The 19,331-nt window shown below is 32.6% G+C and overlaps 4 protein-coding genes and 1 non-coding gene across 7 annotated transcripts; 4 read left to right on the top strand and 1 right to left on the bottom strand.

Moving 5' to 3' along the window:
- Positions 1–218: 218 nt before the first annotated feature.
- Positions 219–4,498, top strand: LOC114170535 (ras-related protein RABH1b). The gene is made up of 6 exons (XM_028056033.2): positions 219–521; positions 1,423–1,493; positions 2,265–2,353; positions 2,750–2,861; positions 3,696–3,786; positions 4,077–4,498. Exons 1-6 carry the CDS (start codon positions 405–407, stop codon positions 4,218–4,220), a joined length of 624 nt encoding a protein of 207 aa, XP_027911834.1. The 5' UTR covers positions 219–404; the 3' UTR covers positions 4,221–4,498.
- A 1,362-nt stretch (positions 4,499–5,860) lies between these two features.
- TRNAK-CUU (transfer RNA lysine (anticodon CUU)) lies at positions 5,861–5,933 on the top strand. The gene has a single exon. It is a non-coding gene; the product is annotated as a tRNA-Lys (tRNA).
- Positions 5,934–6,447: 514 nt separating this feature from the next.
- DRT101 (phosphoglucosamine mutase-like protein) lies at positions 6,448–10,434 on the bottom strand. 2 transcript variants are annotated; one of them, XM_028056017.2, is made up of 9 exons: positions 10,277–10,434; positions 9,916–10,178; positions 9,699–9,818; positions 9,199–9,341; positions 8,823–9,074; positions 7,893–8,305; positions 7,629–7,804; positions 7,053–7,149; positions 6,448–6,794 (listed from the first exon to the last, which is right to left on the bottom strand). In XM_028056017.2, exons 1-9 carry the CDS (start codon positions 10,335–10,337, stop codon positions 6,640–6,642), a joined length of 1,680 nt encoding a protein of 559 aa, XP_027911818.1. In that variant the 5' UTR covers positions 10,338–10,434; the 3' UTR covers positions 6,448–6,639. The 2 variants fall into 2 exon arrangements, with proteins under 2 accessions (XP_027911818.1, XP_027911824.1); XM_028056023.2 differs by having other exon boundaries at positions 7,629–7,798.
- A 1,973-nt stretch (positions 10,435–12,407) lies between these two features.
- LOC114174039 (uncharacterized) lies at positions 12,408–12,967 on the top strand. Its single transcript, XM_028058779.2, has one exon. The coding sequence runs from the start codon at positions 12,464–12,466 to the stop codon at positions 12,785–12,787; it is 324 nt and encodes a 107-aa protein (XP_027914580.2). The 5' UTR covers positions 12,408–12,463; the 3' UTR covers positions 12,788–12,967.
- A 1,967-nt stretch (positions 12,968–14,934) lies between these two features.
- LOC114174250 (ras-related protein RABH1b-like) lies at positions 14,935–16,979 on the top strand. Of its 2 annotated transcripts, none has more exons than XM_028059049.2 (6): positions 14,935–15,317; positions 15,650–15,720; positions 15,910–15,998; positions 16,122–16,233; positions 16,352–16,442; positions 16,586–16,978. In XM_028059049.2, exons 1-6 carry the CDS (start codon positions 15,201–15,203, stop codon positions 16,724–16,726), a joined length of 621 nt encoding a protein of 206 aa, XP_027914850.1. In that variant the 5' UTR covers positions 14,935–15,200; the 3' UTR covers positions 16,727–16,978. The 2 variants fall into 2 exon arrangements, with proteins under 2 accessions (XP_027914850.1, XP_085525715.1); XM_085669589.1 differs by lacking the exon at positions 14,935–15,317 and adding an exon at positions 15,356–15,535 and having other exon boundaries at positions 16,586–16,979.
- Positions 16,980–19,331: the final 2,352 nt, after the last annotated feature.

Genomic DNA, 19,331 nt, shown 5'->3' with positions numbered 1-19,331 from the left:
TTAAATAACTTTTCTTTCTATCGAGTTATCTTAATTCTGCAAAATATATAGTTATCTTATTTGTCAACAAAGGTGATCCAACTGAGTTTTCAAAACAAACAAGCGCATTATTTTTATTATTATTTAATCTAGGAGGCTAAAATTAATAAAGTAGATGCAATTTCTTTTATTTTATTTTAAAAAAATTGCCAAGCCGGGGTTGAAATTTATTTTATTTAAATTTTGGGGTTCCGTCCTTCATCTCATGCGATCCCATTAAATAACATTTTCACAGCAATAGCCAACTCTCTCCGCGTCTTATTGTTTGTTCCTTTTCCTCTAGTCCGAGATCAACCCCGACGAACCTCCGGGGTTTTTCTCGGCTTCTTCCGATTCTTCTTTTTGCTTTCGTTTTCGATTTTGCAATGGCGCCTGTTTCAGCTTTAGCTAAGTACAAGTTGGTGTTCTTGGGTGACCAATCCGTGGGCAAAACCAGCATCATCACTCGCTTCATGTACGATAAATTCGATAACACCTACCAGGTTTGTCTCTAAACCCTCAGATCCAATCCAAAACCGCATAAGAAACTCCTTACTTAGTTCGTCAAGGCTAAAACCACTTCTAAACCTTCGCTGTTTGCTGTTTCATTTGATTTGTTGTTTTTTATGTATACTAGTAAAACTAATCCTAGGCTCCTAACTTTGTTCGATTCAGATTTATCTTTGCTTTTGAATTTGATTTGCCTTTCCGTGCAGTTTAATTTATCTAGTAAACTGTTGTGCTGAACGATTATCATATTATTATTATTACTATTATTTTATTTAAAAGAACAAGGAAGAATTCAAATAAATGATCTAGATTTGATTATAAATCCTACTGTTGATTCAGCTTGTGCACTTTGACTTTTCGTATGTTCCCCTCTGCCTTTTAGATTTTGGACTACTTTTTGATAAATACGAGCTTGAACATGCTGAGAAATTATTCAAACCTAATGAGAATAAACAAACAACCTATTTACTAAGAATATCTCTGAATACAAATCTAGAAGAACTTTTGAGATCTCTTCTATCGAAGAAAGGTTTATATTTCCAGTAGAGGAACTATTAAAAACATTACCAACTTGTATCCAAATAGGCCTTGACTCACTAACTATGGCTGCTAAGTATATATTTGATTGCTTCATTTGATAATTATGGCTATATTATTGACTTGTGCCTAATTTTTTCTTGAGAATCACATTTTGCATCTTCATATAGTGTATGCATAGTTGTGTTTCAAATCAACTATATGTTTGATTAATAATCCGTTCACTTCAAGCTTTAGTTTCTTTCTAAACATGATAGCCATGCAGCTACTATCGTTGTGTGTACTTTCATTTCGTAGCTTGATCATACTATCATACTTTTGTTGAATTTTATTTTGAACTTTTTTTTCTTCGTGCAGGCTACAATTGGTATTGATTTTCTATCGAAAACAATGTATCTTGAAGATCGAACAGTTCGATTGCAGTTGTGGTAAGATTTGGAGTAGCATCTCATATATAAAATGGTCAGGAAATGAAAGGGTGTTTAGGAAAGGAAAGGATTGGAATAGGTTGGAAAGCCTGGGTGGGATAGTTTCCTACCATTTTATTCTAACGACATGCGATGATAGGACGAGAGAAAGTATATAATGACATTTTAATTGTATTTTGCCTGAATGTGAGGGTTCACTTTCTAGTCGGTCTCAATGATTGCATTTTGCTTGTGCTGACGTGAACTAAGTTTAATTTTGTTCAATCCCAAATAGGAGAAAAAGGATTTGTGTTTCAAATTTTTGGGTAGGTTAAATAGTCAGCCCGCAGTTTTTTCTTTCCCTGGAATTTATAAATGATTAATGCAGGGTTTACTTGTCTTTTTAGATTACTGGATTTATACAGGTGAAATCTTGATACTTTGACTTCAATGATTCATATCATGTGCTGAGTTTTAAACTTCGTATCTTATATCCTTTTGTATTTTACATTTTGTTTTTTTGAACCATTGTTGTTTTTAAGCTTTCACTATATTTATATTTACAGAAATAAATATTTTTTTAGCTGGATAAATTCTATTCTAAACTTTAAATTTCTATACATACTTCATGCTTCTAGCATTTGCACTATGTTAGTGTTTCCTCAGTATTCAAGTTTTTTATTGGTTGAAAATATATTTGTAATGGTATTGGACGTGTAGCGTTGGTTTTAGTTTATGTGAATTTGTTTTTGCTGTATTCCAAATGTTCATCTTTTTCATGTGTTCTGGCAGGGATACAGCTGGCCAGGAAAGGTTTAGAAGTCTTATTCCAAGCTACATTAGGGACTCATCCGTAGCTGTTATTGTATATGATGTTGCAAGTATGTTATCTGGGATTTCCTTTCTTTTCATCTTTTACTTTTGCCGCTATTTTATGCCATCTTACACAACTTTTGCCTCTTAAAAATATTTGGTATCATTGAAGTTGTTTTTTATTGTTAACACACTGAAGCACTTTGACTTTGATTGTAAACTTATTATGAGCTTCACATTATTTTAAATATTATGTGCTGTGATAGCAGGGTGCTATGCCTTTTCTCGTGGAACCACGAAAGTAGCATAATGATATAGTGATTATGCACTAGTCCCGTAACCTTCTATAGCAAACCATTGCATCCAAATCTCTTTACATGATTTGAATAAGGGGTTGACTTAAATTTCTGTTAAGAGCTTTGTCTGGAACATTTTCTAATAAATTTGATATTTTTGCTGTACAGGCCGACAGACTTTCCTAAATACAGCCAAGTGGATTGAAGAGGTGCGAACAGAGAGAGGCAGTGATGTCATTATTGTTCTTGTTGGGAACAAAACTGATCTTGTTGAAAAAAGGTAATGAGTAGTAAAGAAGAGAAGAATGTTGGAATGAGTCTAAGGATAGGAACTATTTGACAAATCACATATATTGACTTAAACCAACCACTTGTTACCAACTTTTCTTAGACTGAAAATCATTTTACCAAGAATTATTAAACAGTAAATATGTAATCAGAATCTCTCTGGGTATTATCAAACTGGTTACAGTGGTGTACTTTTGTCTCGGATCCTTCCTTTTATCCTTCATTTGCATCCAATATAATATTTTGTCACCCATCTGTTTCCATATCCTCTTTTCATCCAAAATATTATCTGTCACCCATTTTATATTCAAATTAAGTGTTTACCACTGCAAACATGAAGTTGTAGGAAGGAAATAAATTATTGGTATGGAACAGTAAGATCACATAATGTGGGAATTAGATGTAGGAATGGTTACAATTAGTCCCTTTGCTTTCTCTAGTAGTTTGTTGGAATTCTTACAACGTATATCCCAGTGTGTAGACAACCCATCTCTTGCTCTGCTCTTGGTTAAACACTTGTAGCAGTTGTTGGCCTATATTATAGATCACACCAAGGAATTAAGGGGTTGCTTATCAGTTAAAAGTCTTATGCATGCAAGTTAACCTACCATAGAAGATCACCCTTGACATTAGTGATCAGCTTTGTCTAGGTAGTTTTGGATGGACAGAAGAGTTCAATTTTCCAGACTTTAGCTGGCATGAGTTAAGTTGACCTTAAAGAGGTTTCATGGGAATTGCATGTTCTTGCTGTATAGTTCTGGATACTGGCTAGTGTTACACTCTGAAATTTACTTTGTTTTGTTTTACCAATTTTGTGAGTCTGCAGACAAGTCTCTATAGAGGAAGGGGAAGCAAAAGCACGCGAGCTCAATGTCATGTTCATTGAAACTAGCGCAAAGGCTGGGTTTAATATAAAAGTAACCTATCTAACACCCATCTTTTTTCTTTTGCATACATTCTTATTAAATGCTTTGTTTCTGGCCACAGTGAAATGAATCATGCTATATGATTGAACTTTAAATGCTTGTGTTTGAACACTATTTCTGAGAGATCTACTTTAACTTCCTTACATATCATGAACTTTTACTTGTTATTCTTCAGTCCTAAATCCTAATCATTTGCCTTAAGTTTCTTGCATTTGAAAGTTTTGTTTTAAATTGTGATTTTTCCTGTTTCTAACTTGCATTATGTTACGGGACATCTACAGGCCCTCTTTCGAAAAATTGCTGCAGCATTACCAGGAATGGAAACACTATCCTCTGCCAAGCAAGAAGACATGGTCGATGTAAACTTGAAGTCTACAACTGGCAACGCACAATCTCAACCCCAGTCAAGTGGATGTGCATGTTAATTGTAGTTTGTCATGTGTTGTCCACCTTTTGTTGTGTTTTTGATTTTATGCAGGTTTTTTCTCTAGTTTTCTACAGCATTATATGAAAAAAGATGAAAGAATATATATAAGCAGTGCAGGGTAGGGGTTGGATATAAGTTCTGTCCAAAAGAATTATTGTTGTTAATTGGATATGTTTGCTATAATGTATTAAAGTAGTTAAGCTCCCCAACCCAAAATTGGATTTTATTCGTTGTACTTTATAAATGGTGTGATAAGTTTAAAAATTAACTTTTTTATTTGGTTTGCCTTAAGTTTGTATTTAATTTTGGATTAACTTGAATACAATTTATAATTTTTTTTATCATGCAAGCAGCTTACAGTATAAATTTTTCTCTTGGTAAGATAAGGTTGTTTGGAAAGATTCTGTTGGCAATAAGATAGATGAAAGTTAAATTAACATAGTTTAAATATAAATTATGACTAGAAATTTCTGTTGATAGTTGGCGATGCTGTCAATAATATATTAAACTTTTAATGTCATAAGTTTAAAATTATAATTTTTTGATTTGGTTTGATACACTGGACCAACGTATTTGTTGATCATCATTCATTATTCAAACTTAGCTTACTAGTAATACATTGTTGCATATTTGTTGTTCATTATTCGTTATTCAAACTTGGCGGACTAATAACATAACATCGCGTTTCACATCAAACTTGATTAACTAATAGTAACACATTGTTGCATTTTACATAAATTAAAAGTGTAAGTTACTTGATGGACCATATGCTCTACAGATGACAATTGACTATTAGATAAAACTTTTATATTTTGTAAAAGATGATATAACATAATTTTTAATATTACTTTCTTAATTTTGTAACGGTTGAATGAAGGTGGTTTTTCATATTTAATGGTAGTTTTTTAGTATAATATATTTAGAAAATTGTTTTAATAAATCTAAATTTTAAAATTTATATTATATGTTATTTAAAAAATATCATTTTGTTGATGAATGAAAAAAAATCAATTCATAGTTATTCGTTCAAATATTGACAAATCGGTCTTTAATAAAATATTAAATACATCATCTAATTTTTTTCTTCTGTCGGTTCTAGTTTTATATGTAATCTTCATGCAATTTGTATTTTCATGCAATGTAAACCTTACAAAGTCTGAGCCAGTTACTTGAGATGATTTTGTTGTGGGCATGTATTAGTTCTTTTTTGTTATAAAACATTGTCATTGCCTTCACTCTTTTGTTATACATCACTAATAAGACAATTTTCTATTAACTACATTATTCTTCTACACTTTTTGTCATTTTTCAAAACAACAAAACAAAACTTAAAGTTTTATTATTGTTTTAAAGTAATATTAAAGAAGTACTGGATTGAGAATACGTATGTAATGAAACGTGTATTTTAAAGTAACTAAAATATAATTAATTTTAAGCTAAGCTTGTTTTTTCAGCATAAGAACTAGTGTGCTTCTTTACAACAATACTAATGGCAGATGCAAAATTCGCAAAGTAAAGAATTTAAGCAAACAATGGTTTTTGAGTATAACATTTCATTCAGATTTTTCACATTCCAGGAATTAATGCTTGACCAAGAGTTATAAATCTAAATCCAAAATATAGATAATAAAAATAAAAGCCCGTCTAGCTCAGTTGGTAGAGCGCAAGGCTCTTAACCTTGTGGTCGTGGGTTCGAGTCCCACGGTGGGCGAATTTTTTTACTAGCTCCACAAGTTACTTGGTGGTTTATTATACAGTGAATATTAAAGATAAAACTAATTTTAAACAAATTTGCCTTTTCTTTCCCCCCAAACTTAACAATTTTGTTACCTCTTGTTTTACTAAAGAATTTTTCATCTTCTTTATCGAACAACAACAAATAATGCCCTAATAATATTAAAGTGTAATGTACTTTTTCCTAAAATTATACCAATTTAATTATATTAAAAATAATTGAGCACAATTCTTATTCTTAGTTAAAAATACTATTTAATCAAATTTTATTTTCTTTCCCATTGAGTCAAATTAATTTAAAATGAAACTTTGAAAAGTATAAATCATGTCCCCAAACAGAAAAAAGAATTATTATATTATAAATTCTAAGTCATTACTTAGTAATTCATACATCTACACATTTAATCTGTTAACAAATTTTTCTACATTATTAAGGAATTGTTTGCAGAAACTTTATTAAAAGAAACTCAAGTCACGTATGGAATAAAAGATAGTCACCACATAATACATAACTTTATTAATTAGTTTTTCAATAAGATGTAAACCACCATGACAGAGATGTTAATATGCAGAAGTAACAGAAATCCATGGTTAGACAACCTTAAAAGCTAAAGGGTACATTTGATGTAATATGAAATGAAAAATAAAAGGAAGACATGGAAGGGAAAGGAGTTGCTGTGGTGTTAGGAGCTGCCGAGTCCCAAGAATTGGTCCACAAGCTTAGCCACAGAGTTGGATAGTGTATCAGCTGCTTCCTGCGTGGATGCCTCAGCATATACACGAACAACATCCTCAGTACCAGATGGTCGCACAAAGCATCGACCTTGGTGGTACTTCCCTGTAAACCCAGATAAGAAAAGAACCAATCTGCAATATTAGCATACTCAAATTCTACATCTTAATCTTCTCCCTGAAAGGCTTCAAGGGATGAAAGTGCAAATGTGAGGGTAGAGGAGCTTTATTTCAAACAAATATGTCATGACACATTTCTACATCTTTCTTTTCATCAATGTCAAAGTTGGTAAAACATATGTAATTCAAACACACATGTCATGTCAAGAAATTGAAAAGGAAAAAGAAAAGCCAAAAAAGATACCAGTTTCCGCATTGATGGCTTCTTGTAAACCAGGGGGGCTAACAACCACAGTTTCTGCATTTGCTGTAATCACAGCATTTCTGTCGGCAACTTTAACCTGAGAGATAACGGCCAAAGCAAGCATTCATTTCACAATTTCTATGCTAATATAGTGACAGTAGAGTGATAATCACATATAACATTACCAAAAATTAAACAGAAACTTCACAACCAAGGTGAAATGTGAAGTTTCGGGTTTAAAGCATAGTCACTGCATTGCAAATGTAAGCGATTGAGAAAGAAGATGGTAAATAGTGTGAATCGAACCTGATCCATGTTAAAACAAAGACTTTCAAGCAAACTGAGTTTGAACGTTTAAATTAACATAATTGAAATTATGATTAACATTTCAATTATATTAACTTCACTATGTAAAAATTATTATCCTAAATAGGAGAATATCAGGAGCATATATGTATGTGCGTGTGTGTGATCCAAATTAAACTTCTGATACTTTAAAAAAAGAAAAAAAGATTCAAGTTCTGATAGCAGTGCAAAAATCTCCAGCTTCAGAAAAGATAAATTATAAAGGTTAACCTTGAGCTGCCTGCTCGGTAAATCGTGATAAAGTTCATTCCATCTATGTATGGACCATCCCATGTGCTGTAAAATGACTTCGACCAAGAGCAATCCACTCAAAGCATCTCCAACAGCTTGGTTGATCAACTTACTGACTGCCAATAACCTCAAAGCAGCCTTTTCCCCTTCTGAACCTCAAATAAACAATCAAAAGATTTCTATTTCTTTCAGCACTTCAATCTTGCAAATAAAGTGAGAATAATCACAAACCACCGAACAAACCTTTGGATCCTGAAGAAATCTCCTTAGTTCTGGCCTCTAACCACCCCACGAAGGATTCTGAAAATAAGACAGTTCCATGGCCATTTGCCTCAAAGTAGATACCAATATCAAATTCAGCAGCTTTTTCATGTAGGTATTTAACTCCAGTTGGAGTAAAATTAACTTCTAGTCCTAACTGTTTAAGATAATTAGTAGATGCCCCATTTGCATAGGCAGTCTGTACAACACCAAGACGAGCCTGGTGGGAATTTTTTATGCCTTCATTCTCATTAAGAAAGCTCAGTTGCTCCCTAATAAATATGGCAAACAGGGATAGTATCTTGTCCCCATCAACAAGATCAATTCTACCACTGCTTTCAGGTGGTACAATAAAATAAACAAGCCGATCAGCATCTCCATCCAAACTAGCGCACCTACAAACTAGAACTAGCTCCATTAGTAAAGACCTTAATAAATAACACCAACATAGCAGCACTAGAAGAATGCATCTATTGAATCAAATGGTAGATCTATGTTATCCAGCATCAAATAAGAACTTCCTGCAACTTTCCTGAAAACATCCACATCACAGACACCCTCTATCACAAATTATATGAAAGAAAGATGACATGCAGGCCATAAACATAATCCTTTTAGGTTGAATGATTTTTGCTCATTATTTTTAAAAGTGAAATTATCTCAAGATTGTGCTAACAACTATCAATTCATGGTTACAGATTTCTAAGTTTCAATGGATGACAAATCCTCCATTTCTACTATTACCATTGGAATTACTTGCAGTAATTATGCAGAATGATTAAACATTTCAACTGCTTTTGCTATAAAGATAACCACAAACTATTGGAGAATTACTCGGACACATACTAGTAATTTCAAACAGCATGTTTTGCATGAACTTCATTTCTAGGACAAGATGATGAGCAGACTAACCTTATCCCTGCATCTTTAGAATCAAAGCCGTGAGGAACAACCTTCTCTTTCTGCACATAATCAGCACCCACTCCGTCATTCAGTACACCTCCATCTTCACTGCTGTTCCGAACCTCAACAACCAAAGCATTCAACAAACTCCTTAAAACTTTAAGTTTTACTCCACCGACTCCATTGGATCCATCCACAACCACTTTATTGTTCACCCCATCAAGCTTACTTTTTTCAGCTGGGATCAAATCCTCCAAGCACCTGATTCAATCACACGACAATCCTAGAAGGATGTGTTCAGCAATGACTTAAACATCAACAAAATAATGGAACAACATGAAGCAATGTCCATTTACTACCATAGCAATGTCTGCATTGGTCTGACCTGAATGAGCTTGAAAGCTGTTCAAAGTAATCCTGCTCTGAAGCTTGCACACCCTTATTTCGGGCCCGAACCATCCAGTGCAATTGTGGAGTTGTCAAGACCCCCATGTCCGTCGCAACAGCTCCGACAATTGAAGTGACCCCCTTCATTTTCATCCAAGTATATGCAAGTAAAATCAGCCAAATAAAATAAAATCTGGTACAAAATCCCATCATTTATGATTCTTGTACCCCCAATTGTGTTATTGACATAGTGGAAAATTGCAAACAAAATCCAGCCACGATGGCAATTGCAGGTAATTCAAAAACCTTAACATTGCGGCCGAAATCTCAGTTGCAGACAGTTTCTTAAAACCATGATGACTCTTGCACGCCCAAGGTTTTAAAAAACAATCTATGAGCATGCTTTCAGCAACATCGTCAAGGATTTTATCATGTCCACGAAAACTGCATCGGCCGCACTTGTCCCCGTGAAACTGCAATTTAAAACCTTGTACATACCTGTCTAGCTGCTTCAAGCAAAGCATCTCCACTAGGCCTAGTGTCTCTCCCCAAAAGCACTTCGGCATGGCTGACCCCATCCATCAAGATCCCTTCTTTCGCCACGAATTCATTTATCAACTGCAGGTGATACATACACACGAACATAACCACATTCACCGAACACAATTTATAAAAAATGGTAATGTGGGAATAAATAATTTGAGCCATTACTAACCACAAGAAGATGTTGGGGAGAAGGGGCATTGGCGAGAGCGTCGGCGAAGGGTTCCCAATGCTGCGAGAGCATTCCACCGTTAGGGTCAGCGATTTTGACTCCATTATCAGAAACTTTGTTGTGTGAGGCAGTGATCATGAGACCGATGATGGAACCGGTCTTGAGCGATCTAAGGGCTGCGAGGATTCCCACTCTGTAGACCGTCGATGGGAGAAGCGACGCATCGGCCCTGAAGCCGGCGGTGCCGTACGATAGCTTCACTCCTGACACGACCAAACGTAAGTGGGAAAAAACAACATAAAAGAAAAAGATTGTTCTGTCGCTATGAAGAGAAATGGAATACGTGAAAGAAATAACGAACCCTGAGGAGGCGAGAAGCGAGAAGAAGAGTTGAGAAGCAGAGACTGTTGTTCGTCGTTCATGGCGGAAGAGTTACAGATTGCTTCTCAGATTTGCCCGAAGTCATAAAAATTGTCAAAGTAAAGTGATATTCTTTTTTTATTTTTTTATATTCACGAATAAATAATATAGAATTTAATCTAGATCATAAGTACAATGTGTTCCATCAATGAGATAACTTTGGAACCACACATGTTATTAATTGTTGTTAGTTGTTTTTAATCATATTAAGCTATATTTAAATGAATAAATATGAATTCGTTTGAGCATTGAAATTTTCATAATTTAGAACAATAAATTTAAATTATAGAAATTTAAACAAATATTTTTCATTTATATTTTTCTCTTAAAATTTAATTGGGCTAAAATCAAAATACTATTAAATAAATCTCGATTTAGGCATTGTTGACTTACATAATTTTTTTTATTGTAATTTCTATCCTTCAATCTGGTAATTTTTTTTTAATAACCAAAGCTTATTTCTTAAGCTAAAATCAACCATTAACTTTTAGTTTTGATAGAAGAAACCTTTTGCACCATCTTATTTAAAATTGTTTTAAATAATTTTAGTGGAGAATTTTCTTTTATCGCATCAATAAAGAAAGTTAGACAAAAAAATTAATAGTAGCACTTAATAGTCCAATAAAAAAATGTTGATTAATACCGATTTATAGTCAATTTAAAATTTATAATCGAATGATCATTGTTAATTTCTTTTACGTTAAGTGATTAACATAATTATTATTTTGTCACTTTGTAATTATCATCACATATATTTTATTATTTTATAAATTATAATTTATGATTTTATAATTTTATAAATATAATAATACGATGATATGACAATATAACTAGACGTGATGACAATATAATAATATGACGATATAATGATAACACACTATAACAATAAAACAAGATGAAGATTTAACAATATGACAATATAATGATATTATCATACGATGATATAATAATGATATGAATATATGAGGATATAACAATATAACGACATAAGGATGTGATATAATAGTAAGAGAATATAAAATATGACGATATAAAAAAATGATGGTATAACAATACAATAATATGATGATAGGATGATATAAACGATATGACGATATGACAATATAACGATACAATTATATAACGTTATATCATAACAATATACATTATAACGATATAACATGTGATAATGTGACAATATAGAGATATGACAATATAAATACATAAGACGTGACGATATAATAATATAACCATATAAATATGATGATATAATAATAAAATTATAAATTATAATTAATAAAATTTTAAAAATAATAAATTAATATAAAAAGTTAATAATAAAAATTCAATTAAAAATTTTTAAATGGTTAAGTACTTGATAAAAGATAAAAATTTATTAAATACTCAATTAAAAAAGTTATCAAACTTATCGTAAACTTAAAATATAATTAAACATTTTTTTGTAGTTTTTTGTCAATAATGACCGAGAAAAAACTTTATTGAATCTAGCTAGAAAGAGTATAGCAATATTTGGTTAAAAATGATTGACATGGAGTAATATTTTCAATTATTAACTATTACTTACTATTATTATTTTTTTATGTATAGTAATTAAAATAGTTTATTTGATAAATAATTAAATATGAATAAATTTGAATTATCTTATCAGAATAATATTAATAAATATAAATTTATAAAAATAATTTTTTTACTTTTATTATATTTTAAATTAAATTAAATTTTATTTTTTATTTAATATTTAACAATTTTATATTTTTCTACCATTTCAGATTACGTTTTTATCGTTGAAGCGAATTATATATATATATATATATATATATATATATATATATTATAAATTTTCAATTAATATTATTTTGTGTTAATAACATAATTTCATAAATGATAAATGTAGGATATTTTATATTTTATATTAATCGTGAAATTTCATATTCTTAATAAAAATAAATAAAATATAAATATATAAAGTAAATAAAAATAACAAATACATCATCTAATAAAAATTAAACCGTTTCAATTAAAAAATAAAAAATATTTAATAAAAGAAAAAGGTTAGGTTCGGAGGAGGCATTACATTACACATAACACAGCACATAGAGAGAAGACAACTTTAGCCAAAAACAAAAGCATGGGTTTACTATGGTGGCGAAAGGGGAATAAACCCCAAATCCAAGAAAATTCCCAACCAAACCCATCCTCCTCGATTCCCAAATCCAATGCCGCAGATACAACAAAACTCCTCGCTGAGGCCACAGGCATGAACGGCGCCGTCGAAGTTCCCCGACCACCCAACGCCGCCGTGTCGATTTTCGAGTTCGGCTCCGTCGCCGCCTCCAACGACAAGGTCACGCTAGCCGGCTACTGCCCCGTATCAGAAGACTTCGAGCCCTGCCGCTGGGAGATCCTCCCAGCAACTCAGTCCAACGCGCCTCAGTTTCGCGTAGTTTTTTGATCTCATCTCTCTCTTCTACTTCTTCTGCTTATGCTTACGGGATTCAATTTTATCTACTTTTTTCTATAAAATCACCTAAATTCTCCTATCTCTTGTACCTTTTTCCATCTTTCTTTTCCTTTCGTCTTATTTGCTAACATTGATGGATGCATGAATGCCATATATTCTGAGATTCATGAATTCTCCCTTCTCATTTTGGGTTAACTGTTTGTAATAAAAAAATTCCAATGGAGTTAGGGTCCCATCATACATATGTCATAGGTTCAAATTACTCTTACCTACTCGTGAGAAAGAAATCACACAGAATAACATGCTTGTCTTGGTTCACTGCTAGTCCTGTGTGGGTTATACTAACTTTTTCCCAAATCTGGCTTTAGGATCATTAGGATCGATGATATTGGTAATTGTTTCTATGTGTAGAAAAAAAAAACGGATTAGGCTTTTAAATGATTTATCGAAGATGCTTTTTCTTTGGGAGGATATTGCAGTGACCATGTTCCTCTGATGGGTCATTCTTTCTTTCATAGACACCAGATTCATCAGAACTTATTATTATGTTGTCCTCGTAAGTCATAACTTATTCCGCCAGTAACTCATTCTCTAAATTTTAGTTTACTCATTTTCTGCTGTGTTTGGTTTGTTGAATATACCAAACTGCGGTGGCAAAATAAGAAAATAAGTTCTTTGTATTATTTGGTGCAGTAATCGATGCATAAGAAAATAATTTTATCTTTACTTCCAAATTCTCGAGGACAGAGATTAAGCATAATCAATTTTGTAAACTTTCATCAAACACACCTTCAAAAGTTTGTTTTCATGGCATTATTCACATTCAAACTCAAACTCAATAACAAGCAAGTCAAGCAGCGGTAAAAAAGATCATCCCCTATTTAGGAATCTAATGCTCCTTTTACATGTTCTTACAAGCCCAGCCATATCCCAAATTTAGAAACGATAAGTTGACCTAAAAGCCCTGCCACTGATAGAAGGATCTGGTTTCTCATATTTTCTTCCCTTTCTCGGTTATGTTTTACTTTTTTAATATGATAACAATACTTTGGAATTTTTAAAAAATGTATATTGAATTTATAAGAACTAAAATGTTTGTTAGTGCTAAAAGCATTTATACATGTTTTTTTAAAACTAAATAGTAAATTATGGTTTTTATCTAAAAAGTTAAATGTTTGTCTGAAAATATTATTATTATATTTCAAAATAATTAAAAGACACCCGCAAGACAGTCATTTGTTTTTGATAGTATGTTTTAATTAGTGATAAAGATAAAGTAAAATATAATAGAATGAGATGGATTGTAGGAAATATAGTAAATAATTCATTTGAAATAAAGATTAAACATAATTGAATATATTTTCTTTACTTTCATCTAACTTTTGTTCTTAATTATATAGAAGATTTGTTCTATAACACGCATATTCGTTAAGATGAAGACAAAATAGAATCGGTCACGCGTCATATTTTTTCCATTTTATTTTTCATTGTTAATGTTATAGATTGAATAAGTGGATAACTTTTATTTTGACTTCATTCTTCTCCACTCCACAACCTACCACCAATTCAAACGTAAAGCAGCATTGAAGTAATGAAATTTTATAAATTTTTCATGAAAGTTATTTACATAAAAAACAACATCTCAACAACTTCAAAGTTTTTTAATTTTTATTTTTAAAACTAATATTTTCGTTAATTTTTCTTCTTTAATAATCATTGGTGCAAATACTTTCTCTTTAATGAACAAGAGTTAGTTGTTAATAGAATTTTAACACAAAACCAACCTTATATAATATTATTAGATGTTTTTTCTTTCTTTCTGGCAAGCAGTGATTGTTTTATTTTTGGAGACTTTGACCAGATTGAATCTAAAGACACCATAACAATTCAGTTTAACTGAATTCAATCAGTATTTGTTTTTGGTGGATTTTTTTTTTTTTTCAAAACAAATGCACTGAAGTTAAACATCTGAACTTATATATGCTACTTACAAGTCCTATCTAAAAATGCTGGATTATCAAAAGTCTTAAAATTTCAAGGTGATATATAATTTCTCTTGTCATTATGGTAACAAATACTATACTATTGATAGTCTATTTTTCACAGCATTAATCCAAACAAAATTCGATATATATAGTTGCTTAACTACTAACTATTTAAAGTTTTGCAAAATTAACTATTTAAAGTAAAGTCTAAGTTTTTTTTTTATCTGTGGATGATTTATGTGAGAAAGCAATGAAATTATTATTATTATTATGAAGGCATTGAAAAAAAATTAGATTTGTGTTTAAATTACAGTAACACAAATATGTTGAGCATGGTTGAGAGAGAAAGGAGGAAATCTGAATGAGGAGAGACATATCGTTAAGGTGTGTTGTGTTGTGTTGTATGAGGGGCTGTGAAAATGGCGCCAGTATCAGCTCTTGCAAAGTACAAACTGGTGTTTTTGGGTGACCAGTCTGTGGGAAAAACCAGCATCATCACACGTTTCATGTATGACAAATTTGACAACACTTATCAGGTCATCAATCAGATCCACTTTCTCAGCCACTTTTAACTTTCCATGTCTTTTACCTTCAATTACCCTCTTCATCATCATCATCATTGATCTGAATATATCATATATGTTTTAGGTATTCAAATGTAGGTTTAATAGATCAGGTTGGGGGATCACGGGTTTCAATTTGTGATGGTTGATCATATAGGGCAATGCAAGTGTTAAAGGAATTTTGTGTTCTTGTACGTAAGGTTATCAGAAAGTTGTGTTATAACCATAATGCGCTTGAAAATTTGGCACAGTATAGATTTTATGATTTTCTTTTGCTTGTACTTATTATTATTTTTTCCAAACAGGCCACGATTGGTATTGATTTTTTATCAAAAACTATGTATCTTGAAGATCGAACTGTTCGACTGCAGCTGTGGTAAGATGTTGCATGTTGGAAATTCTATCAGGAACGAAAATAAGGGAAGTAGTGTAAAAAAAAATAAAAAATGCTAGTTATTGGTTAATCAGTGTGAGGTTCATGAAGCTTGCTTAAAGGATTCCTTCATTTAATATTCTGTTTTTAATTTTCTTCCCCACAAAGCCTTTCTTGTTTTTATGATGACAGGGATACAGCTGGTCAAGAAAGATTTAGAAGTCTTATTCCAAGCTACATTCGGGACTCATCTGTTGCTGTCATTGCTTATGATGTTGCAAGTATGCAATTTATTTAGGGTTTTTTCCCTTCACCTATTCCTTTCTCTTTTTTTTTTCTGATTTTTAACAACAACAATAATAATAAAAGCAGATACATTTTTATTCGATTTTGTTATGAAATAGGCCGTCAGACATTCCTAAACACATCAAAGTGGATTGAAGAGGTTCGCAGTGAGAGAGGCAATGATGTTATTATTGTACTTGTTGGGAACAAAACTGATCTTGTGGATAAGAGGTAAGAGATGTTGCATGTTTGATTTACGTTGTTGTTTTGATGTCTTGTAAAAGTGTTGTTTTAAATTTTCTGATGCCACCTTTTACTTATGAGCAATATAATTTGCACGAGTCTTTAGGCAAGTCTCTACAGAGGAAGGGGAAGCCAAGTCTCGTGAACTAAACGTGATGTTTATTGAAGCTAGTGCCAAAGCTGGTTTTAATATAAAGGTAATCCTCTTCTACTTTTGCAATATTTGTGTAAGATGAAATTAACCACATTTCATATTGTGGGTAGAGTGTTGCAGGCCAAGTGTTTGAGATTTTGCCTATTTACTGGTTTTGAGTTATTGACATGTGAAACCTATACTTAGGCCCTGTTCAGAAAAATTGCTGCTGCATTGCCTGGAATGGAAACACTATCTTCCACAAAACAAGATGACATGGTTGACGTGAACCTGAGATCTTCTGGTGGCCATGACTCTCAACCTGATTCAGGGGGATGTGCTTGCTGAATGTGCCTAATCTTGAAGTTCTGTAACTTTTTGCTCTGTTCTACTTCTTTTCAAATGTAAAGGTTCATTTGTGTTTTAGACTTTTTACACCATTTTATAACAGAAACTACAGATGACAGATAGAACAACTAATATTGTTACACTTGGTTGTTTAGTTGTTGGCTATTCATTGTTACTTTATCATTTTTGAAATCTGAAATGTAAACATTCACAATTCACTTTCTTCTTCATGATTGCTTAAAGAGATCCAGAGATGCCCACACATGCATTTGTAGATGCAACACAACGCAATCAATAGTGATTAAAGAAACCATCTGAGTTAAATAATCTTAAATGAGATAACTACTACAATGAAGTTTGGTAACATGCATATTACATAAACAAATATGTTAATTGTGTGACTTTTTACATTTTGAAAAGCTTTCCATCGTTGAAAGTATTAAAATATAAGGTTAATTTTGTAAGACCCTAGAAAATGGCGTTTTAAAAGTGATAGTGGTTTAAAAATAGTGAGACTCGATTATTTTAATATTAAAAGGTTTTAGTATAAATAGAATTGTTATAAACGAGTTTCATTATTTTAAAACACACTATCTCTCTAGAAACCACTTTTCTAGAGTTCTCTGACTTCTCTCTAGAGGTTCTGTCTCTCTGGTCATCTGATTGAAGAACCGAGACCGTAGGATTGATCCTCTCGGCAAGCTCTTCAAATTGGACCGATCAGTTTCTCCGTTCGCGTAAGTTGAATTTCCGCTCTCTTTTTAGTCTTTTTCTGTTTTCTGTTGCATGCAAGCCCTCTTCCGCTTGCATGCGACATTTTAATCATCAGTATGAGTCTCTGTTGATCAGTGATCATAACGGTATGTCTTGATCGTTCTTGTGATGTTTCTATGTGTAGATAGAGCATTCTGTGGAGTTAGAGGTGTTGACGTTTTTAAGGCGTTGACGTTTATAAAGCTGTCTAAACATGATAACAGGTAAGGGAAGCTAACCACTCTTCTTAATTTGAATAGAAAATTAGTAGATGAGCTTGAATTATGTGTTTGATAGATGAATTAGTGTTTGAATTGCATGATTTGGTGAATAATTGCTTTGTGCTTGAGGCAAACTGATCCACTGCATGTGGGAACAGGTTCGTGACCTGGTATTTTCGCCTAGGCGAGTGACGCTCGCCTGAGCGAAAACACCAGGAGACGCACTTTTGTTCCTGCGCGAAGTCTCGCCTAGGCGAGCTGGGGTCGCCTGAGCGAGAGACGGTCTCGCCTAGGCGAACCAGCCTAGCCTGAGCGAGAGTTCGCCCAGGTTTTCTCTTTTTGCCACTGTTAGTGTCTCGCCTAGGCGAGACTGGCTCGCCTGAGCGAGATGACCTATCGCCTAGGCTAGACTTTTTAGCCTGAGCGAGAGCTAATATAGTAGTAGTGCTCTAATTCTGTTTTCTTTGGTGGAAATGTATGTTTTTATGTATCCTTGTGCAACTTAGGCCTTGTATGGTTGGAATGCTACCATTGATGTATCGTATGATTAAATTGGACGAATACAAATTACGAGAAGATGTGGTTGAATTAGGATTTCAAGGGAAATTCTAAGAGGAATGTTTTAGCGTATGTAAGGACATAAGGACTCCGTATGGGTTGGTATTCTGAAACTCCAATAATCATTCAAGCTCATATAGAGCAGAATGGATTATGTCGTGAGGAGTAGCAGGAGGTCCTAGTCTTTGGACTTGATCAAGTCTTAGACGCGAAGGGGACTTACCCTGTGAGCGGTCGGGTGATAACTCCGTGTGTCCAACTCTGCAGAGTTTGGGAACCGTCACAGGTGCAAGCCACCCAGAGATCCAATGTCGCTTACATAATCCGGATATCGAGTCTAGAGTAATATATCTGCGTTGTGGTTGTGGTGGTCTATGTGATTCTAGTGAAAATGACAAAGATTGCATGATTTCTGTTTATAATTGAACTGTATGATTCTTTTAATCAGATTAGCTTACCCTTGCTTGTTGTGTGTCTGTCTCGTGTTGTATGTTTTCCCTTTTGCGATGATCACCTATTCGGTGGGAGTAGATGTGGTTGCAGTGTCAAAGGCACTTCTGGAGGATAAAGAGCCATCGTGTTAGTGTTGAAGAGGAGGTTTCCAGTGGGAGCTTTAGCAGTGGTCAGTAGTACAGAGTTTATTAGTTTAGTTTAAGTGTATAAGTGATATATTTTTATAGTCATACCTTTTGTAAGACTGTATTAATATATTGTGTATCCTGAATGATCTGTTTTGGAACTATGATGAAACTCTCTATTTTTATTAGTTGTAAGCTGCTAAAATTGGGATGTTACAAATTTACAGTATTTGACTTTATAATTTAATTTTGTGAAGTTAAATTAAATTTAAAATTCATTTGTTAACATCCTGGAGTTTATCATGTTTTTTACTTATGTATAATTAAAAATAAAATGTTTAGTTTTTGTTGTTCAAATCAAGTTTTTAAACTTTTAAAATTCATAAAACTTATTCCAATTCTTAATTTTCCCTTAAATTTGTAAGATTTAGTTTATATGAAACTAATATATTGTAGGACTAAAATCAAACTTTTAGTGACATATAAAGAAAAACT

This window comes from Vigna unguiculata, chromosome 2 (genome assembly GCF_037176805.1).
Source record: "Vigna unguiculata cultivar grain cowpea cultivar isolate G323 ecotype 2 chromosome 2, ASM3717680v1, whole genome shotgun sequence".
NCBI lineage: Eukaryota > Viridiplantae > Streptophyta > Magnoliopsida > Fabales > Fabaceae > Vigna > Vigna unguiculata.
This window is presented reverse-complemented; position numbering and strand designations above follow the sequence as displayed.